Source organism: Penicillium argentinense (assembly GCF_028826775.1).
Source record: "Penicillium argentinense strain IBT 30761 chromosome Unknown utg000004l_segment0_segment0, whole genome shotgun sequence".
Classification (NCBI taxonomy): Eukaryota; Fungi; Ascomycota; class Eurotiomycetes; order Eurotiales; family Aspergillaceae; genus Penicillium; species Penicillium argentinense.
The window spans coordinates 951,241-972,300 of NW_026622663.1; the positions used below are offsets into that span (position 1 = coordinate 951,241).

At 48.0% G+C, this 21,060-nt stretch overlaps 12 protein-coding genes across 12 annotated transcripts; 7 read left to right on the forward strand and 5 right to left on the reverse strand.

Annotated features, from left to right (window-relative positions):
• Positions 1-355: 355 nt before the first annotated feature.
• On the forward strand, positions 356-1,485 carry N7532_003296 (uncharacterized protein; the record flags this gene model as incomplete). The annotated part of the gene is made up of 4 exons (XM_056615790.1): positions 356-362; positions 388-470; positions 546-674; positions 1,123-1,485. The coding sequence occupies 4 exons, from the start codon at positions 356-358 to the stop codon at positions 1,483-1,485; spliced, it is 582 nt and encodes a 193-aa protein (XP_056476147.1).
• A 1,108-nt stretch (positions 1,486-2,593) lies between these two features.
• Positions 2,594-3,167, reverse strand: N7532_003297 (uncharacterized protein; the record flags this gene model as incomplete). Its single annotated transcript, XM_056615791.1, has 2 exons — positions 2,594-2,980; positions 3,051-3,167. The coding sequence occupies 2 exons, from the start codon at positions 3,165-3,167 to the stop codon at positions 2,594-2,596; spliced, it is 504 nt and encodes a 167-aa protein (XP_056476148.1).
• A 3,119-nt stretch (positions 3,168-6,286) lies between these two features.
• On the forward strand, positions 6,287-6,874 carry N7532_003298 (uncharacterized protein; the record flags this gene model as incomplete). Its single annotated transcript, XM_056615792.1, has 1 exon — positions 6,287-6,874. One exon carries the CDS (start codon positions 6,287-6,289, stop codon positions 6,872-6,874), a length of 588 nt encoding a protein of 195 aa, XP_056476149.1.
• A 1,915-nt stretch (positions 6,875-8,789) lies between these two features.
• N7532_003299 (uncharacterized protein) lies at positions 8,790-9,071 on the forward strand (the record flags this gene model as incomplete). Its single annotated transcript, XM_056615793.1, has 1 exon — positions 8,790-9,071. The coding sequence occupies one exon, from the start codon at positions 8,790-8,792 to the stop codon at positions 9,069-9,071; it is 282 nt and encodes a 93-aa protein (XP_056476150.1).
• A 442-nt stretch (positions 9,072-9,513) lies between these two features.
• N7532_003300 (uncharacterized protein) lies at positions 9,514-9,702 on the forward strand (the record flags this gene model as incomplete). Its single annotated transcript, XM_056615794.1, has 1 exon — positions 9,514-9,702. The coding sequence occupies one exon, from the start codon at positions 9,514-9,516 to the stop codon at positions 9,700-9,702; it is 189 nt and encodes a 62-aa protein (XP_056476151.1).
• A 316-nt stretch (positions 9,703-10,018) lies between these two features.
• On the forward strand, positions 10,019-10,504 carry N7532_003301 (uncharacterized protein; the record flags this gene model as incomplete). Its single annotated transcript, XM_056615795.1, has 2 exons — positions 10,019-10,388; positions 10,443-10,504. 2 exons carry the CDS (start codon positions 10,019-10,021, stop codon positions 10,502-10,504), a joined length of 432 nt encoding a protein of 143 aa, XP_056476152.1.
• An 860-nt stretch (positions 10,505-11,364) lies between these two features.
• Positions 11,365-11,586, forward strand: N7532_003302 (uncharacterized protein; the record flags this gene model as incomplete). The annotated part of the gene is made up of 2 exons (XM_056615796.1): positions 11,365-11,415; positions 11,437-11,586. The coding sequence occupies 2 exons, from the start codon at positions 11,365-11,367 to the stop codon at positions 11,584-11,586; spliced, it is 201 nt and encodes a 66-aa protein (XP_056476153.1).
• Positions 11,587-11,915: 329 nt separating this feature from the next.
• Positions 11,916-12,530, forward strand: N7532_003303 (uncharacterized protein; the record flags this gene model as incomplete). Its single annotated transcript, XM_056615797.1, has 1 exon — positions 11,916-12,530. One exon carries the CDS (start codon positions 11,916-11,918, stop codon positions 12,528-12,530), a length of 615 nt encoding a protein of 204 aa, XP_056476154.1.
• Positions 12,531-14,915: 2,385 nt separating this feature from the next.
• N7532_003304 (NAD(P)/FAD-dependent oxidoreductase) lies at positions 14,916-16,436 on the reverse strand (the record flags this gene model as incomplete). The annotated part of the gene is made up of 4 exons (XM_056615798.1): positions 14,916-15,148; positions 15,212-15,785; positions 15,837-16,126; positions 16,178-16,436. The coding sequence occupies 4 exons, from the start codon at positions 16,434-16,436 to the stop codon at positions 14,916-14,918; spliced, it is 1,356 nt and encodes a 451-aa protein (XP_056476155.1).
• A 475-nt stretch (positions 16,437-16,911) lies between these two features.
• On the reverse strand, positions 16,912-17,637 carry N7532_003305 (uncharacterized protein; the record flags this gene model as incomplete). Its single annotated transcript, XM_056615799.1, has 1 exon — positions 16,912-17,637. The coding sequence occupies one exon, from the start codon at positions 17,635-17,637 to the stop codon at positions 16,912-16,914; it is 726 nt and encodes a 241-aa protein (XP_056476156.1).
• Positions 17,638-17,883: 246 nt separating this feature from the next.
• Positions 17,884-18,723, reverse strand: N7532_003306 (Zn(II)2Cys6 transcription factor domain-containing protein; the record flags this gene model as incomplete). The annotated part of the gene is made up of 1 exon (XM_056615800.1): positions 17,884-18,723. The coding sequence occupies one exon, from the start codon at positions 18,721-18,723 to the stop codon at positions 17,884-17,886; it is 840 nt and encodes a 279-aa protein (XP_056476157.1).
• A 646-nt stretch (positions 18,724-19,369) lies between these two features.
• On the reverse strand, positions 19,370-20,135 carry N7532_003307 (uncharacterized protein; the record flags this gene model as incomplete). The annotated part of the gene is made up of 2 exons (XM_056615801.1): positions 19,370-19,962; positions 20,129-20,135. 2 exons carry the CDS (start codon positions 20,133-20,135, stop codon positions 19,370-19,372), a joined length of 600 nt encoding a protein of 199 aa, XP_056476158.1.
• Positions 20,136-21,060: the final 925 nt, after the last annotated feature.

A 21,060-nucleotide genomic window follows, 5' to 3' on the forward strand; every position in this document is an offset into this window, starting at 1 on the left:
CTGGTAGATGATAAAATGCAACGAAATACTTTACCTTCGATCTCCCTAGAGGATTCGAAAGTGGCAAGTGTCATCAGCTGCAACACGGTCAGTCTTTCGGTGGCTACTGCTGGCACTTGTGTTCGGGTGATAGCCCAAATATACACACATCGTTTTGATGTCGATGACGGTACGTGGCGCCGGTATTGAAACGGGGTCTGATCTCCTTAGGCTCATCATCCATGTTCCAGGCCTTTTACTATTAAGCTGGGTAAGGAATTGCCAGCAAAGTGACGAATACTCATACCGGACCCTGTTAACGTGGCTGTTGGCGATAATGAACTAGATTTTTGCCTTCGTGTTATGTTTTACCTCCATGTGGAGTGAGTTATGAATTTCCTATTTCAGACTTCGAGGTATCTAATCGCTTTGCAGTGACTCGCTACGGCTATGGAAGACACTTTGCACTTATTGAGGCCGACACGGAGACGGTGACTAATTTATTGAAGGTATAAAATCAAATTGAGCCCGCATAGTCCATTCCATCGCTGACAAATACTATTTAGATTGACTTCCTCGCCGCAGTCTCGTATCTCATCTCCTTGGCATCGATAAAGGTCTCTATCTGTCTTTTATATCTTAAGGTATTTTCAATTACCAAGTTACGGTGGCTATACTACTTGGTCATTGTGATCGTGAGCTGCCAACTTATCGAAGAATTATTTGTTATCATTTTTCAATGTTCGCCAGTTAGCAAGCTGTTTCACCCTACAACAGTAGCGGGCAGCTGTATTGATCTCTATGTTTTCTACTTCATCTCCTTCGCTACCAGGCTGGCTACTGACGCAGTTCTTTTTCTTTTACCTATCCCACATGTGCTACGGCTTCAAATGCCTGTTGGTTCAAAGGCTGGCCTGGTATTGATGTTCGGTTTGGGATTGCTGTGAGTCATTTTCGACATACTTTCTTCTTTGCTTCTCTGTGGGATCTGCTCTAATTTTGATACAGGGTTTGTGTGACGAGTATTATTCGCATCACCTATATACGGCATTTTAACATTGATTTTACTTGTTAGCTTTCCTTGTCCTTGCGTCTTTCCTCCCTCTATTCCTTGACTAATTTTTGCCAGGGGCCCTTGTCGAGGCCTTGAACTGGTCATCCGTCGAGGTTTGCGTTGCCATCCTCATCGCATGCATCCCCTCCTTCCGCATTGTCGCTGCTCGAACCTGTCCTATCTTACAAAAGACATTTGGACTTCGAAGCAGCCATGAGTCAAGTCAACAAATCGAAACTTTACAAACCAGTCCACTTGACCAGACTTACTCCACTTCTCCTACTTCAGTGAAACCTTCTGGGCCCCGTGACTGCTTCCCGTTGCCATCGCCGTTAGCAGAGGAAGGCATCGATCCGTTTACTTCTATGACCGGCGGCCTGGTGCCGGAGATACCAGAGCAGGTAGTCAGCACATCTCGGGGAGCTGAGCAGTATCTAAGGACAATTGTGTAGGAGGTACAGGTCTTTCTTTGGCCACGAAGCGCTCTGCGAAAGGAGAAAGTCTTGCGGGTTTTAGTTACAAACACTTACTATCGAGACCTGTATCTACAAAACTAGTCTGGTGTTTGTCGTATTTGGATTCAAGTAGGATGGGTATTCTTATCCTCACTGAGGTTGTGTAGTCGGAAGGACTTTCCCATATACATCAATAGCACAGAGGTAGACACGGAATTGATTAGTCTCATAGATTGTGCTCACATGCAAATTTTACATGTGTTTTCGAACGTCCTGATGAACTCATAAATGCGGGGTTCACATCCTGAAAGGAAGCAAATTTCAGGTCGGGGAGGCGTAAGAAGGTGTATTCGAGAACTAGCTAGATGGCCACCGTATACGGCCGGCTACATAACATAGCTTAGATGGCAGCCATTTAGTAGGGGAGGGGGGTCTCCCCACTACACTAGTTAGAGAGTAGGGGTGGTCGCGCCAGTTTCGAGACACACTGTAAACGTACGACACTATCATCTAGCGAAATTTGCTTTGCTTTTTCCTTCATGGGAATAGGAGGAGGAGAAGGAGGAGGAGGAGATTGAGAAGTGCTAAACAGAGCGATAGAGGAGCTATGCAGTTCCACACTGACGATTCAACCATCGATATCGGAGATTTGAAGAGGTATTTCAATCCCCTCGGATTCCCTGTCTTCCATTTCTTTCTTCAATATCATCAATACATTAAGTTTGGTCTGATATCAAATGCTGAGCAAGTTCAATACAGTAATATCTATTATGCATATAGTGGGGATTTAGATAGATGGAGAACCATCCGAGTGAATTGAGACGATTTGAATTGACCGAGGAAGTAAAAGAGTGGAAGTTACGGGGTATATGAGGGGTAAGTCATATACCCCTCTGGAGGATCAGGAAGTAATGAAAATGCCGCAGTACCCGATGATCGGGGATTCTAATGGCATCCAATTTATATAAACATTTGAAGCGAGTAAGCTCAAGACACTGCTCCACTTTCTTAGACATCCTGGTTGCCTGGCGCACGCGTTTATACATAAAATATCTTTGCAGGCATTGAAGTGCCTACGGCGCGGCTAAGTTGGTTGGTTCTCTTTTCAGTTACCGACCGGGGGGCCTTCCAACGCCCAGAACCCCATCACTCCGGGATAGTGGTAATCATTTTTTTTATCCATGTTCACACATCCACCAGGCGTGGTAGGGGTGAAGCCAACGCTACCCGAGTCGTTCGGAAACCCATCCAAAAGGCCGTCACCAGCAGGGCATCTTTTATCATCTGGCTGAGCAGAGTCATCGTCATACACGGTATAGAACGTCACTCTTCCCCTTCTGACGTTGAGGGACATGCCCTTATCGAACTGGCCGTTGCAGGCATCATTCTTAGCTCCTCCTTCGTAGTAGTGGGTGCATGTCACACCATCTGGAAAGTCTTTCGCTGATATGCCAGCGCAATACGGCATGTCACCCTCTCCCTCGAATATGTACTAATAGGTATCAGTTCATCCGTAAACTTTATCTGTAATCCACTGCTGAAAATTCCAGGGAGAAACGAACGTATTCAAAATTGCCGACATCATTCTCGTTACAAAAAAGGTCCTTGTATACTGTAATATCCCAGCCGAACGCGGCAGAAGATAGAGCGACGAGGGTTGCAGCGATGGTAAGACGCATTTTGCGCGAATATCTTGAAGCTGGTAACGTAGATGTTTTGCAATGGACGGTGATTGGTATGGATTCTGGAGGGACTGCCAGTGATTTATATTCCACCGACTCATATTACCAAACACTTGAAACCTCAAAACCCATTGCCTCGTGTTTGAGACATTGAATGATCAGTTGCGATGTCACCTTTGCCTCCGTTTCCTATAAATAGGATTATGAGGCAGTATCCTGAATAGTGCTTATTCCGGGTGTCTTTGCCAAGGGGCCAAATTCATATGATGGAGGTTCTATTTCTAAGGATCAGAATACTACGTTCGATCATGAGTGATCTAAAGGTTCGGCTAGACTCGGAAAACGGGACGTTCCGCAGTCTTGGCCCTAAAAACTATCTTGACTCCTACAATCTTCCTTGGACCCTATAGCCCCTAAAATCCTCCTTGGCCCCGACAACCTTGGCCCCTATAGCCCCAAAAGCCCTCCTTGGCCCCGACAACCTTGGCCCCCGACAACCTTCCTTGGTCCCCACAGCCTTCCTCAGCCCCCACAGCCTTGCTTGGCCCCTATAACCTTGGCGCCAAAGGCCCTTGCTAAGGAAAGGAGAGTGTTTCTAAAATAGCACCAAGCAGTCAGGTCGTATGTACGCACAATGAGTGCGACTGGATACGGGCTTATTTAAAGATAGTTCAACTCCGCCGACTCCTCAAAATGTAACTACAATGAACCACTATACAGCACAGTCAAGTTCTCCCCCGACATATTCACTCATTGTTTGAAAAAATGAAATCATACATTCCGATTATCTTATTAGCAACCCATACTGCTTACGCAGCTGTTCTTCAGGGCGACAAGTCAGTAGATACCCCTATTCTTACCATTGAAAGCAGGCGCCCTAATATTTTACCCGCTGAAACAACAGAGTCTTTGGTCTCGCAAAACGCAACACGTACGAGGTTGGCGTTGAGTTGTATACTTCTTCAGACTGCTCCGAAACAAAACAGGGCGACCGCAACCACGACACAAAATCGTGTAATGCGGCCTCTAATGACGGACCATACGGCTCGGTTTGGGGGAAACCTGACGGTTCTGATCAAGGTTACGGTTGTATGACGGTATTTGAAAGCGGATCGTGTGAGCCGGGAAATGGTAATTTCAGAAATTACAATGTGAACCCCTGGAAGTGTATTTCCTTCGGTGATCTCACATTCCAACCACATTGTGTCGTTGTTGGAACTGGGGACGGGCAAACGTGCGCGAACACACAAGATAAACCTGCTGCAGCTCACAGTTGCTGAAATGTTTAATGGAATCTCGGGAGAATATATCCTTTTGTATCCAATAAATCCTGGAAATGTGTATATTGCTGCACAGGCGAACGAATATTCACTAGTTTGAGCCCCCGGCGATTTCATATTTAAATGGAATCTCGACTTGGTTGTGTCACGCATTGCTCCTATCGACAGTGTTTGGTTTATCTCATTTTCGTTGTCTTCAAGCAGACCTGACTCGTTATGAAACCCTGACACGTTATGAAACGAGTTCCCACCTTCTTTTTTCCTATGAGTAGAGAAATTCTTATCTTCGAGAGAGCAGTGGACAAAGAGCGGCATGGGCCCACCGTGGTGCCATAGAGAATGCATCTACTGTGACTACAAATAGCTGCGCATACTCGCAGGGTTAGAATATGAGCATCACACTTGCACTTCAATCCAGGGCAACTTTGCATTGCAAGGGGTTAGGATAAATGAATTCATCCATTCATCTGTACTGGAAGGACGGCCGGTGCACAATGGGATCCAAGGGGTAGAGGTGCTCGAGGTAGTCCTGCATCATCATGTTGAACAGATCCCGACTGCAAAGATCATTGGTCCTGTACTGGATGTCGGAGTGTCGCGATTCCGCCCTTGTTGCCGATCTTGTCTATGTCAGTTTTCACCCACGATAGGAAAAGATGGTCTGGTCGTACTGCTTCTTTGGACCGTGCGTCTTTGTCGGTGACTCAAATGTACAAGAGATATTCAATTTCCCGCAGCGCTGGAATCGGGGCAGGGCCTGAATGGACTGCGCGGGCAGATGGAATTTGACTTTGCGTTTTCGACATGTATCGCAGGTAGACTGCGGCAAATCCGCTCCGTTGGATGTCAAAGTCATATCCGCATCCGCAGATTGCGGATGTTGGATACTACTTGGACATCCGCATCCAAATGTTGGATATCCGCGGACATCCGTTGGATGTCCGCAAAATCCAACAATTATCCGCACTAGCATAAAATTCGCTAATTTACCTTATTTTGGCACCTTACGTGACCCTTATACAGCTGACCAAGCACTCTCTTCCCGTCACATTACAGATGTATCAGTATGTTATGGTTATTTGTGGTAGAATTACTATCTTATATGTGATCTACTATTTGAAATAATATGAAATAGGATTGAATTTGAGAAGAGATACTATTCTGTTGGCCATGTGTGATAATTTAATTCCTGAGGGATGTAGTGGGTAGTGGTAATTTTGATTTATTAATGTGGTGGTTCTCGTTATTTTGGCTGCGGTTGAAAATATATATTTTGGTGTATGAAAGTTAAGAGTGGATTCAATGGAAGAATAATATTAAAAGATGAAAACGTTTGAAATGCTGTAATCTAACTAAATCTTCCTGAATATAAAATCTTCAAAGGTTAAGGAATTAGTAATTACTATTTAATCAGTACATTATAATATAAAGATAGAGTGAAAACATAGCATGTTTATGAGAATTGTTGGACTTTGTGATTTTGAATTCGCTCTTATGCGGATATCAGTTGGATAATTATTGGATGTCCAACGGATATCCACAGATATCCAACAAGTATCCAATTTAGTACCCACTCGAATCTTCTTATCCAATCAGAGATCTAGTTATAATCCTCCACTAGACTATGTTATTGGCTATTCCCTATACTTAAGTGGGGAATATGATATATCGACGTTTCATATTCTAGTCACGCCTAAGTCGCGGTCGCGCAAGCTACACCTAATACTTGAGCACCCCCCAATCTTTCTAGCACAGTTACTTCGGTAAGTATTCGAATTCTGTCTTTCTTATTTCTCTTGTTACTATACACTTTACCTCTGCTCTTCCCTTACCACTATGTCTCGATCTCAGCATTCAGATAGTCAATATCCAGCATCTCAATATGCTGAGACTTTTATTGATCCAGATATCCTGCAATCGGACGACTTCCTTGACTTCCCAAGCCAAGCAGGTCGTACAACCCCCTTTTCTGATTACTCTCTCCCTCCTATACGACACCGTTATACTGTTCGCGCACCGGAATCACTTCAACGTGTCGGCAAGCATCTCCAAAAGCATTGGATCCTTTTTAACGACAACCTAACCGACCCTGATATGGAGAGTTCCCGGAAAGGATTCGTTGAGTGGTGGCTAAAGACAGAATTTGGTGAGAAGGAGGACTTACAGAAGTCAATCCAATGGCAAAGCAAGCAAAAGACATCTAATGTTTGGGACTGCTTTGATCAAGTTGCACATGAGAAGACTGGTGAGCCTAAGGTGATGTGTAGGCGCTGCCAGGCTGTTCTTGTTCATCCAAGTCATCGTCGAGCAGGGACGTCTCCGATGAAGATACATATGAAAAGTATTACATGTGCGAAGCCTTCGGGCTCGAAGAAACAGGGCATTGATCAGCTTCTACAGAATATGGTCTGTCGTTCCCTCTGAGCTAGGCCCTCTGAGCTAGGAAGCCTTACTTACATTTTATATATTTTTAGCCGCATACACAGATATCTTCGTTCGATCAGTCTACCTTTCAACAAAAGATTCTTGGATTTATAACTACTGCCCGCCTTCCATTTCGGATCATCGAGCATGCTAGTTTCAGAAGTCTTCTTGACTACGCTCGGCTTGCAGACTCAAAGCTCAATATTCCCTCTGCTCGGACAATACGGCGACTTCTTGATACATCGGTAGAAGCCCAGCAGCGAGAGATACTCAATAAACTCCCAGATGGATGCCGAATCTCAATTGCACTTGATTGCTGGACATCTCCATTTAACCAAGCATTCATGGCAATCACTGGTTATTTCATTGATCAAGATTGGAACTATCAGGAAGTGCTACTTGGGTTTGAGCATCTCTATGGATCTCACACTGGTAGTAATCTGAGTAATACTGTTATCCAGATTCTACAACACCACAAGATTTCCGATCGAGTATTGTCAATCACAACTGATAATGCTACAAACAACAATACCATGATGATTGGTATCCAGGAGACAGTCCAGTCCCTTCTTCAATCTGGGACCTCAATCTTTCGAGTACCCTGTATTGCTCATGTGATTCAGCTCTGTTTACAAGAGCTCCTTGGAAAGCTGAAGGCCGTACCCGAGAATGATGAAGCCGAATCAGAATGGTCAAGTAAGCAAAATTTGGAGCTCCAGACGAAGTGTTCCACCCGCTCAATCGTGAATACACTTAAAAAGGTTTCTTTGATTCTATACCCTTTTGATAAAAAATTCAACTAATCGCTACTACAGGTCCGAGGATTTGCAGTATTTATCAATGCAAGCCCACAGCGCCGTGAGGCATTCCTAGGGCTACAAAAAAAGGAGCTAAAGATAGTTCCAATTCAAGATGTGCGCACACGCTGGAATTCAACTTTCTTGATGCTTAACCGTGCGCGAAAGCTTCAATCTTGCTTTGATGAGTATTGCACTACAAATCAATATGCTCAGTTTAAGCTTAATAATGAGGAATGGCGCCAGGTTGAGTATCTTCTGTTGATTACCAAGCCTTTCTTTGACTTCACCAATGTCTTATCAAAGACTAGGGATTGCACAGTACACCATATCTTGAGCATCTATAACAGACTCTTTACCCACCTTGAAGAGGCTGAGAAGAACTTAAGATATAAGCGTGTACGCTGGAAGAAAAGCATGCTTCGGGCACTTCAGCTGGCACAGAAAAAGCTCTCTAAATATTACAGTGGAACCGACAATAGTGCATATGGTACAACCTGTGCATTAGCAACAATCCTGTACCCATCAAAGAAGCTACGATACTTTGATACTAAGGATTGGAGAGATGGTGATGTTGATTTTATGAAGCAGTATCAAGATTCGTTTCGAAACGAGTTTATAACTTATCAGAAACAAGCTCAGAGGGAAGCTCACCAATCAGATACCTCAGAGAAGATTGATGATATAGAGGATGAAGAGCTTGCAATGCTTTGTGACTCGCAACAAACCACACTCCCTACTGATGAATTTGATGGCCGGCAAGATGAGGTTACGCGATATCTATCGAAAGGTGAGCATCTTATTTATTTAATCCGTCTACTGTATCTAATAAAAACGTTAGGGCTCAGTAAGGGAAATCCACGTGTTTACTGGAAAGAACATGAGCAGGAATTCCCAGTGCTTGCCAGAATAGCACGAGATATTCTCTCGATTCCTGCTAGTGGAGCAGGAGTAGAGCGTTTATTCAATTGTGCTCGCGATATCTGTCATTATCGCCGTGGGCAGCTGAAGCCAGACACAATAAGGGTCTGATGCTCCATCACTTTTCCTCTAAATTTGAGCTGAAACAGGCGGAGATCGAGATGATCAAGGAGTATCTCTCATCTGGCGAAGCTGCTATGCTTGATCAGAGCCGTCTATCTCCACTATCACTTGAGTTCATGGAACCGATTAGTGACAATGAAGAGGAAGGATGCCAAGAGGAATTACAAGAGGAGGATTCCGACAATGATATAGATGAACTGGCGATCCCTCACTCCTCAAAGCGGCCTGTGGATAGTTTAGATCTAGATGATAGCACCCTGCTGGAGGAAACAGTATTCGATGGTATACAGACCCGGACAGGAAGGATTCGGAAGAAGCCACGGCTACCAGACGGATTCGAAATTGGCAAGCCATAGTATAACTATATAATGCACTGAATGAAGCAGTTGAACAGTGAACTGGTTTGATATGTTATTAGAAATAATTTCTGTATCGTGACCATGTAATTTATTCGACAAAATGTAACACTAGTGGTACATAATATTACCTTGAAATCCGCATAAGATGTGCATGCCAAACCAGATCACCAGACTTGGCATGTTTGTACTGTTTTCGAATCCGCTGGATATCCGCGGATATCCAACTTTTTAAGGCTTAAATCCGCATCCAATCCGCGCGGATAGTTGGATGTCAGAATCGTATCCATATCCGCAATCTGCGGAGCGGATGCGGAGCGGATTTGGATTTTTGCGGATGCTGCCGCAGCCTAATCGCAGGCCTGAGTGGTCATGTCGGTCCGCGAGATTCCGAGATACATCAATTGAGACATGGCGACCACAACATAGCCCGACTATGTAGATGGCGACCATCGAGCCATCGTCGCGTGGCGTGAAAAAGGAAGAGCGCAGTTGGCGGTGGCCGCACGGTGGATTCGCCGAAGGACAAGCCAATCACGGGTTGCATCGCAAGTACGAGCAACAATGTCGCGAAGAAGAAGAGTGTGCATCGCTGCGAATTCGACCACCACCTCAATCGAAGAAGCGCTAGAGGCAGTCGAAGGAGCAGAAAGCGGTTTGCTGTAGCTATCTGAGGGCAGCGTGCACGACATGGCTGCGGAGATCGCTGGACGAGCTCCTTCCCAACTCGAAAACTCCCCGGCCCTCTCTTCGCCTCAACCGCAAAGTGTTCCATCAGCTTTCAATATCCCTCCTGCATACTGGGAATCCAACTTCGCAGCTCCAGTGATCATTCGCGATAGCTGGTTCTCTTCGATCGCCTCCAGAATTTCCGCTCGTTTCTCGCATCCATCTGGTCGTTTCGTCATACGCGTGGCTCGGCGCCATTTCGTCTATTACTTGGCCGGATGGACGAAACAGAGAGCCTTGCACCATGGCTCAGCCCCAGCAGAAATGAACAGCCAAAGCCAACCAATTCTCCTTCGCGAGTCCCTCGTCCTGAGATCTCCCCAGAGCTACCGAGCGTACCTCCACCGTCCTACACACCGGCAGGACAATTACCACCAACATACACCGATCTCGAGATGATACCCTTGCCACCAGCCACCGGCCTGTCCAACTTCACAATTTTAGATTCCGACCCGGTGGACGAAGTCATGACACAGCTCCACAACCACGTCGCCGCGTCCGGCTACAGAATTTACAATCCCGAGGCGGTTGCCGAAGCCATTTCACAAGACCGGGCGCGCCGCAAGAAACCTGCATCTCGCTGGTTTGGTGCCTTGATCAATTTTCTTTGGCACAACTATTGTTGGTTACTGCTTTTATTAGCTATCGGTGCGTGCATCTTTGTCCCAGTCGTCTTTTACTTGGGAGCCAATGGATATATCTGATCTTGCGTTGGTCTGGTTATACACCACGCTTTTATCCCTGATGCTCCTACAACTAAAAACGAGTCATAGAAGGGCGAGGAGATGCCGATGACAGAGTTGTATGTTGTGTTTTTGAGTCATGATGCTGCGTTTTGTTGCGAGGGAATAGACTTGGCTCATTTGGTTTCTCATCCAGTCGAGATTTTGGCTTATTCGCATTGCCGGCGGTCCTTTTTTTGTCGCAGCATGGCTTGGTGTATTGAACAAACCTCTGTAAATACATAACTCCTCACGCCTGTTAAAATTCTCTCGGGTGCGTTGGACATTGGTCAGGTTTTCTGAGAGTATCGCTCTCTTGCTTTGTTGCCGCAGTACCAGTATACTTTTTGAATGACATACAGAATTGTCTCCCCATAATATCTATGTAGGACTGACATGGGCTTGCCAGAAGGAATTAAAAATCAAAATGTTTCAAAAGGAAAAACAACGTAAAAAGAGATGGGTGCCCCTCTGCTAGCACAGAGAACAACCTTGTTGTTGGGGTCACACTTAAGAGGAAAACTATGCTGAAAGTTGAGTATACGATTGTGCAGCCTATCTTCTACAAACTGCCCTGGCTTTAAAGACTTGACGAGTTATTTGGGGGTGTGGGAGGCTGTTAAATATGTAGTGTCACAGTAAATAACACGCTCTGCAGGCAGCGGCGCTCTCCTTCCGACAACAAGGTACGCTCGGATTTAAGCACGTGTCTCCCTGTTTTGTAAGGCCACGGGCTCAACTTGCCTCCTACTTCTCTTTTCTCGACGAACCCCTACCAGCTGTCAGTGTCTCAGTGTCTCCGGGAGTGACTCAACACATCACGATGATCTGCCGCGCCCAGAATGGAAGGCTATGTCATTCCGGCTCAGTTTGTCCCTGCTCTCTCGAGCAGGGTAAGTTCTTCCCCGTTCTAGTCTGGTATCTTTCTGAACCAGGGACTCACCATCGCAGAGCACTCAAATAAGTCTCGTCCGCCGCCTTCTTTCCTTCCTTCTCCTCCTCTTCACCACTCCATCCATACACTTCCATCTACTCCGAGAACTCAGTCAGGGCTCGACTCTTAATCATAGCCTGATCCAAAGTTGATCTCGCCCCAAAATCCTGCCTCGACGTCCCACATCCAACAAGCATACATCAACAATGTCGGCCCCAGACCGTCCCACACTGCCTCCGATCCCTGACTTCCCCAAGTACCCTCGCTTCGATCGAGTTGCTCGGGCTCCAGATGGTCTGTTCTGCTCCGCTTCCACACCCCAAGCCTCGCCCATGAAATTAAAAAAGAAACACAGCGCCGTGCTTCGGAAACCACTCTAACTCTAGCAACCACTACACGGACGCAACAATCAACATCCCCCCAACAACGCCAAAGCTGGAGATTCCCACCCGCGAAGAGATGGCAGCCAACGCCAAAGAAGAAAGAAAAGTACGAATCTACAAGATCCTCACCGCCATCTCCATCCTCGCCCTCATCGCCTTCACCATCGTCACGTCAGTCTACTACTCAAGCAAAGAGCGCACCATGGAAGTTCCAAAGAACGAAACAAAATCAATCCCCCACACCTCCGCCCCGGGCGCTGAGATCCTCCGAGTCGCGAGATCCACCGAGACCGAATCCATGGAAGAGAACATCCCCACGCTTGAACCTTTCGCGCCGCCTTACCCTGACTCTTGCAAGGTGAATAATGACTGTGATTGGGGATATCGTTGCATCGCGAAGGCTTGTTATCCTGGCTGCGACTCACAGGCTGATTGTCGCAAGCCGCATCTGTGTCAGCATTGGATTCATGATGGGCCCAGCTTCAAGTATTGTCTTGTGAAGCCGCATCAGACATGTCGGGAGCACCTTGCTTTCTGTTCGAAGAATAATGAGTGTTGCTCTGGGAAGTGTAAGGCGAAGGGCAAGTGGAAGATGTGCCAGCCTAGTGGTGGTCGGGGTCGTGGGCGACCGAGTGATATTGGTGGAAATGATGAAGGACTTGATGCCAAGCAGGAGGTGCATTCTGTCTGAGGATCAGCCTGGCACTTGAGCTTCAATTGAGAGTCTTTCTCTGTGTTGAGATATTCTTGGTTTCGAGGGTCTCTATCTGTTCTGTTGTCAATTTGTGCCATTTGTTTCGTTGATACATCGGGTTTGCATACTGTAGGAGTTTTGTTTTTACACTCCCTTGCTTGTTTGGTTCTCGTTGTCTGTTTCTCTACTGGTTTCGAGTCTTGGATTCTCTCGAGTCCGCGTGGTTTTTCTTGAACTGCAGAGTTGGATGGTCTTCACTTATTCTTATCCAGCAATTTTCGATACAGCTTGCGCTCTTCTAATCAACGGGTCACCCAGTAGTGTAATCTGAAGTAGCCAAGGATCTCTCATAAATCGCATGAAATTCCCAATCGTGGTCTTATGTAGTATCCTTGGTTGCGAAAATGGTGATGCCGATGAGGGCGCAAATGCGGCACCTTGCGATGCTTTGCCTAATCGGGCCACGGCGAGGATTCCGATCCCGGGACGTAGTAGAACGATTATCTTGGCTTGCAGCCATGCAGGCCTGCTTTAATGAAAGTGAGAACGGTAAAATGAAGGGTGAAAATATGCTCCATCAATTGACGGTACTTGACCTCGAGAAGTCCCCTAGATGAAGTCTCGCTCCCCCATGAGAAGTGCGCCTCGCCCAGCCTGTGAACGAGACCACATCGAGCTAGGGTAGTTTGTATCGCATGCCACGAGCTGTCTCGCTGGATCACAAAGATACTCTACTTCTACTGCAGCCGCTGGCAGGGCCACGAACTGTCCTACCCCGAGCTGACGAGATCGCGTTCTTTCGTTGTCGCGTTGGCATCTGAGCGAACGCCTTTCAGCCACAGAATATCTCCACGGGGAAGCCGGTCACCTACATACAGGCTCTAGACAACGCAGAGGCTGCAGCCGATCGTCAGTTGCAAGACTACTCTATCTAGGTTTTGCGAGTCCACATCCCGATAGACCATGGCCTCCGTGACGAACGCACATCTCTTCTCTACAGGCCGCCGCATGGGCAGCACAGTAATGAAAAGACCAACTCGATGAAGCATGGAGCAGGGAGTTTCCAAAAATTCCCAGCCGATCCGAAGACCAACTGAAGCAGTCAAGAATGGTAGTTTGCAACTAGCAATAACGTGGCCTCGGATCTCTCCTCATAAGCACACGTAACGCCCTAGCACCAGGATGGAGAGAAAAGAAAGAAGGGGAAGAAATTCAACCGGCAGGCGATATTTATACCTCCAGTCACAAACTACGCTAGTCCGTTTTGGGATGCGCAGCAAACGGCGGGTTCCTGGATGCCTCGGGCAGACCACGCTTTGACAGGAACCTCCGAGTTGATGGGAGGCAACTATGGTCTAAACGACTCCCCTACGCACTCGAAGGGATCACTCAGTAAAACAATGTATCCTTGAAATTTAACTCGTGGCTTCCTTCTCGGGTAATGATGGCGGCCAGCGAATCCAGGTATCAATGGGGAGCTCCGAGTGGAAACCAACCAGAACGCGGTTTCGGACCCACTTTCATACAACGAGGAAGGCGCGACGTCTCATTCGGTTCCCAGGCATAAATTGCATTTTCCCCTCCATCCTGAACTTCCCTTCTTCATCTCCCCCGAATTCTCCGACTAACCATCCTCCAGTCGCTAACCATCCTCCAGTCGCTAACTATCCTCCAGTCGCTAACCTTCCTCCAGTCGCTAACCTTTCTCCAGTCGCTAATCTTCCTCCAGTTTTGCTAATCTTCCTCCAGTCGCTAACCCTCTAGTCGCTAACCCTCTAGTTGCTAACTCTTGTTGCTAACTCTATCTACTAACTCTAGTTGCTAACCACGCAGGCACATTGAACTACGTGGTTGGCAACTAGAGTTAGCAACCCCTGAAACCACCGACTGACCATCTAGTTGCTTACCATCCAGCAACTTACCTTCCTCCCAGCAACACGACAACGCCCTTGTACCCTCATTCAGCCCTCTCCGTCGTTACGCCCGCCGCCGGCTTCGTGTGAAAATGCAAAAACCTCGACGACCCGAACAATAATCTCCTCGCTAGCATATTCGAAACAACCTTTCAGCAGGTACTTCAGGCACGTATACTACCGAGTCCCGAGTTTCTTCAACGACGAACCAGAATGAGTCAGTTGCTTTCTGGGCGTGGGATACGAAGGAACTGGGTGTTGGCGCTTGGTATACATGTTTGCCCTTTCAGGAATTTGTATAATATACTGCTTGTCTTGTGGGGAAAGTGTTCGGTGGTTTGTGTGGCTATGTACGCTAGTCGCTTGCATGTTTCTTTCCTACAGTGTGCATTTCTTAGTGCCATCATGGAAATACATTGACAGAAATTCTCATTCTCTTAAACCAAACCATTTCGATAATCCACTCCCGTCACCCAAAAATATCATTATAAATCGGATCTAGCCTCTCAATCGAAGTCTCAAACAACCTAGGCAAACCCGTCTCCTTGAACGAAACCCTCTTCAACGCCATCTTCGCCACCCCCTTCGCAGAAAGAAAAACCACCGGCATCCCATGCCCATTGAAACCAGCCGCAATAAACTGCCCGGGCTTCTCAGGGACCTCTCCAACATGCGGCAACGAGTCAGCACTATACCCCATAACTAAAACCACAAGTTAGCACCCATCCACCAACAAAACAGAACTTTCAACAAGAAAAAACATACCACCAGTCCACTTATGCTTAACCACCGCCCCACTATCCTCCCATCCAAAGAATGTCCGCTGCATATATCCATCAAAATACCCTTCGACCTGCGGAATCAAAGACCCATCATCCGAGTTATCATACCAAACCCCCAAATCATCCTTGTACCGATACTGCGCACCTCCAACAATGATCGACCCATCTTTGCGGGAGATCTGGTAAATGAACGCACCCGGCCCGTGACGAATAGCATACGTCTCCGGTAGCCTCTGGAACGGTTTTCCGGGGGCCGCTTCAATCTGCGTGCAGAGACCTTTGCACGGGATTATCGCTTGAGAGTACTCGGGTGCCAACGCTTTGGTAAATGCGTTTGTCGCGAGAATTATTTTTTGTGCGTTAATTGTGCCGCGGTTTGTTGTTACGGGCCAGAGGCCGTTCTTGCGGGTTGATCCGATTTCCAGGACCTGCGTGTGTGTTTGGAGGTTTAGGCCGTGGGATAGGGCGATGGTGATGAGTTGGGTTATTAGTTTGTAGGGCCAGAGGTGGCCGGCTGAGAAGCTGAAGCCGCCTTTTGCGTTGCGGACATGGGCTTTCTGTTTTTCTTTTTAGTATTTTCATAACGGAGTGAATGGGTGGGTGCTTACTTCTTGCACTTCCTGTTCAGACATGTACTTGACATCATCCATGAAGTCGAGACCCTGGACACGGAGATAGTCGACGAATTCCTTGCGCTTCGCTAGCTCGTCCTCATCCATGTAGATGTCCAATGAGCGGGCGAGCGTGAATTCACAGTCGATGTTTTCCTTCTCGACCAGATTCGCGATCTCTTTCAGATGCGACATCTCGAATCGGACGACTTCCACGGCAGCTTCGAGACCATAGCGCTCGGCGTATTTGGACGTGATTGCGTATAGATCCGGTCTCAAATGGCCACCTAGAGATGTCAGATCTGATCAAACTGAGCCTTAGATGGGATCGAACTTACCGTTCCTACCCGTCGCGCCGGAGCACAACTCCCGAGCCTCGAGCAGCACCACCCGCGGCGCGCTACCTTCCTGGAAAAGATGATACGCGGTTGAGGCGCCGGCGTAGCCACCGCCGATAATCAGGATGTCGGTTTCGGAGGGTAGGTTTTCGGTTGTGCGGTGGTTGTCGAGTGCGTGCGGTGTTGTTCGCCAGAATGGGCGGGAGGACCCGGTTGCGGGCTGTGGATAGAAATTGCTGCTTTCTGTTTTGGCTGTCATGGCGATTCAGCTGTAATGGAGCTTGGATGCTATGTGTGAGAGCAATATTTCCTCGGCAGTTGTTCTTGGAAGAGGATGAATGGGGACGGTAGTTGGGGGTTGGGGTTATCGGTCGTCGGCCGAGGCCGCCAGATGCGGGGTGATATGATAAGATTCGGCATCTGAAGTACCTGCCAGCTGTATTTTGATATGTACAGTCTTTGACACTGCTGTTTCTGTTTTGATCGAAAAGGCTCCACCGTCCGATTAATTTGTGCTAGTATATAGCAAACATGACCCAAATTTCAATCAATCCGCCTCGCTCATTGCTGGATCGGTGTTGTCTTTCGAGGCAACAAGACATCCGCCGAGACACAGTATCTTTTCCCAATCAATTATCAAGTCCAACCTTCAGTGTAGTGTAAAGGAACCTCCAAAAACTGAATAGCACCCGAAATATCTCACATGAAAAGGAAACCAAATTGCAAATTAACAATCACCCTGCACAATCAACCCCATCCCCCTCTTTAACATACTTAACCGAAATCTCATCCGACCAAATCTCCTCCTCATCAAGAATACAAGGCGCAACATTCAAAATATCCATAATCCTCAACCCCAGCTCCACCCCCATCGAATGCCCAATAACTCTCGCAGCATGCAGCACCCACCGTCGACGCGGATGACTCAGCTGCTCGGCTGCCCCTGCCAAATACAACGGCCAGATCAGCAGGAGACCCGCTATATAGTTCTCCGGTGGGACTGCGCGCACTTCCGGTGGAGTTTCTGAGTTGCAGGCGCCAAGGCTGAAGGGGATGCTGTGGCAAATCTCGTCGCTGAAATGCGAGATTAGGGCCCGGTGTTCGTGTTCTCTGCACGACGCAGTGGGTGAGGGGAGTTTTTGGAGATGCGAGAAGATGATTTCGCTGACGAGGATGCGCATGCACCGGTATTGGTTGTAGAGTTCGCTTATCCAGAAGGCGTTGTAGATATGGTACTTGTTGTTATAAGGGGTTATGCCGCGACATTTTTGTTTGATTGTGTAGCTGTTTGGTGGGACGATGTGCGTGGTGTAGGAGAATGAGGGTGGGAGGTTGGCGAACCAGGTGTTGAGGTCTTGTTCGATAGTATATGCTTTGGCTAGGATCTTGTTTGGGTCTGTTATTGCTTGTTCTTGGATGTCGGCACGGAGGTGCGACATGCTGCACCAGATGAGAAACATTTTGTCGCCTAGATGTCCGTCTGGTTGGAGGATCATAGAGAGTTTTGCGCCTTCTTCTAGTACTTGGGGGACTCGTGTGTTGTTCTGGAAGCAATCGAGAAGCTGTCATTTGTTAGTATCATAAGCACCCCCGACATGTGGTAGAAACGAACCATCTGGTGTCTCGTATGTCTGTACAGCTCCAATCCGATAACAGATTTTAGCAGCTTAACCCCTCGAATCTCCAGCAAGGCCGCAACTCCCCGACTATGATTCTTCCATCCATCCAGTCCCCGCGGTCTCCTCGCCGAGATCAACTGTCAAAGTCAGTCTCGACCCTTTATAAATCTCAGATCCTCTTACCTCATATAGCGCCAACATAGTAACAGCCGCCAAAGCCTGATCCGTCTTCGCCTCCTTCGGATCAGCCAGCGTACGATTAACCAGCTTCAACGCAGTCACATACTCCTGACAAGCAGTATACCTCAGGGCATGCACATCGCGCGCCCGTGACATTAACGCCAACGAAGCAGCCGCAATCCCACTCTCCAGTGCCCTCTGGCCGAGCGACTTCCTCGCCGAAATAAGGGTCGTGACATTTCGCGTGATAAACGGACTCCCGGGAAAGTCATGCGCGTGCAGGAAATAGCAAACAGCCTCCTCTTTCGTCGGTCGAACCAACGGCCCAGTTACGAATGGGTAGTACACGAAATTATGTACCGTGTCCTGGTCCATGTCCACATCGGCCCGGGGAGGTGGGTCAGCCCCGGCACCCGTCTCGATTAGGGAAGCGTTGCGAGATAATCGCGCTGACGCGTGGGTCTTTCGAGATCCAGCTCGCCTGCGAACGATTGTGTTTGTGCTAGTGTCAGGACTGTGCTCCGACGACGACGACGACGACTCGGGCGTCTCTGATGTGCGCGCTTGCTCTTTCCGCATCACTTGCTCTGTCACGTCCCGGAAGTGCAGCGACAGCGGGTCCCTGTACCCAGGGCAGGGGCGGCCGCTTCGATTGCATTGCGTGCAGCTTGGGGTGAGCTTGTCGCAGCCGATTTTGCGCTTGCGACAGGTCTCGCAGCCTTGGCTTGGTTTGCCGTTGTAGCCCATAGCTAAGTTGAGTGGTGGTGGTGATCTGAGGGGAAAAGTTGAGGGTTGGGGGCGGCGATCCCCCCGCTAAATCAAAAGTACGATTGTGGGGGCTGTTCACGCAAGACGACATACCTTACCCTAGCACCAATATCCTGCTTAGACAAGGGAATAGACAGGTCGAGTGTGATTTCTGTGGAGCAATCGTCTTGCGTTAAGCGTGAAAAGAGGGTTGGAATGTAACAGTGTGTAAACATGAGCGAGATGGCTTCTATTTACCCTCACCGATCTCCCTTTGACAAGGATTGCAAAATCTCCTCCGCGTCGGCAAACTTGAACTCCTCCATTGTTTCCTCCTAAAGCCTCTCTCGAATCTTCTCCCCCTCTTCTGTATAGTTCAAGGAAGGGTATCTGGTATATAGTCAGCAGACGCTCTAATCAACATTGAGGTCAGTATACTCATGGTACAATCACCGAATTCATCAAAGTACACCCATGTGACTCCTTCTTAGCAATCGCTGCATCAAGATAAGTCGACGCCCCCTCCTCAATGCTCCTTGCCGTCGTCGCCTTGAGAAAACTCAAGGCAAGCTTCGCCGCAGTCGGGATATCCCGCTGCAGCTCCGTCCCCTTGATAAACCCCGGCTCGACCATATTCACAATCACATCATCGGCCTTCACCAAGTCCGTCAACTTCCACCAGGAAAACCTGTCCCAGAAACTTCGACGTCGGGTACAAATCCACTTGGTCGAAGAATTTCTCATCATCAAAAGCAGCAACGAGAGGCACCTCATTCCTCTGCGCGAACTTCGCAGTAAGCGAGAGCATCGTCGTAGCGATCGTCAACCTTCCCGGCCCGTCAGGCAATTTCCCCTTCAGCACGGGGAGAAGCAGAATGGATAGCAGCATTGTGGAGAGGTAATTAACCTGCATCGTCTCCTCGTGACCTGTACCAGGCAAGATCTTGAACATCGAATTCGTCATGCCGGCATTCAAAATTGCAATATCGATACGGGGAAGGTTTTCATCTTTCATGACAAAGACTTTAACTGAGTCGTAGGAAGCCATATCCAGTGGCCAAATGTTGATCGTGGCCGTGGGAAATATCTCGCGTAATTTGGCGGCTGCATCTTCGCCTTTGTTCACGGAGCGCACGGAGATGATTACCCGTGTCAGTTTGCGGGAGAGTAGTTGTCTCACACATTCTAGTCCGAGGCCTGTGTTAGAGCCTGTCACGATGGCAACCTTTTCTGTGAGATCTGGAGCAGGACTGGTTTTTGATGAATTGGTTGGGGAAGAAGGGGATGGTTAGAGGCGGTAGCTCTTTGGGGGATGCGGCTTGGACGAGCTGTACTTGCGCTGAAGTCAGGTGAGCGGTAGACCACAGATAATTTCGTTGTAGGTAAGTAGGAAGACCTCACGAACCATACATTTATAGCGGAGTTAGGATCGGCCTAACAAACCACCTGATGAAGGATTTAATGCCGGACACGCAGGAAACAACATTGCAAGCGTCTGGATCTTGTACTTCGGATTTAGCAACCCAGCGTTAAAGCACCGGTTAAGCACCGTCGACCCCATCCGTTTGTTGATAAAACCAATCAGGGAGGTGAAAAACACGCTAAATCTAAAGGAGGGCAACAATCTGCCGGGTTAGCGTGGCCGAATTCAGCAGTCCAGGCGCCATTCCGAGGCCGAGGCATCATCACATTTGTGCACTCTTCCACCGCCTCGACGGTGTCAGAGATCCTGGTGGTTCACCAACCGAATGGAAAACAATTCCGCGTAATTGGACTTGTATCGAGGACGACATTCGCGCTTGGAATTAGCCGACTTTATGTCCAGACTAGCCACCATCCCATAGGAACAATAGATCCTCCCACAGATAACAGGAAAGGTAGGACCATACCCTAGTGGATATCACGACGTGGCTATGGCCTGACACTTGAAAATTAGATGAAAAACCATTCATTTTCACAGATGGACTGCAGAAAGCTGAGCCGGATAAGCGCAAGCTCACTAGGTAGTACGTGATGCTGGGGAAGAATCGCGGCAAGATTCGGAATGCGGCCAAAACAAAGACGTCTTGAGATCTCGGCTCCAGTACAGCTCAGCGAGAATCTCCGGATATTGTGTCCAAAATGCAGTATCCTTCGATTCCGAATAAAGTCGGGAGCGAGCTTTCTTTTACACGGTTTGCGGCCCCGGTTGACCCGCCTTGTTGCAGGATGTGTTCAGGTGTAAGCCTCCCAAGTGTGATATATATCCGCATCACCCGCCACAACATAATCGAGTTTGACCGACATTGCTGACGAACGAAAGTCTCCTTCATTCATCGCGCAATAAGCCATGTACCC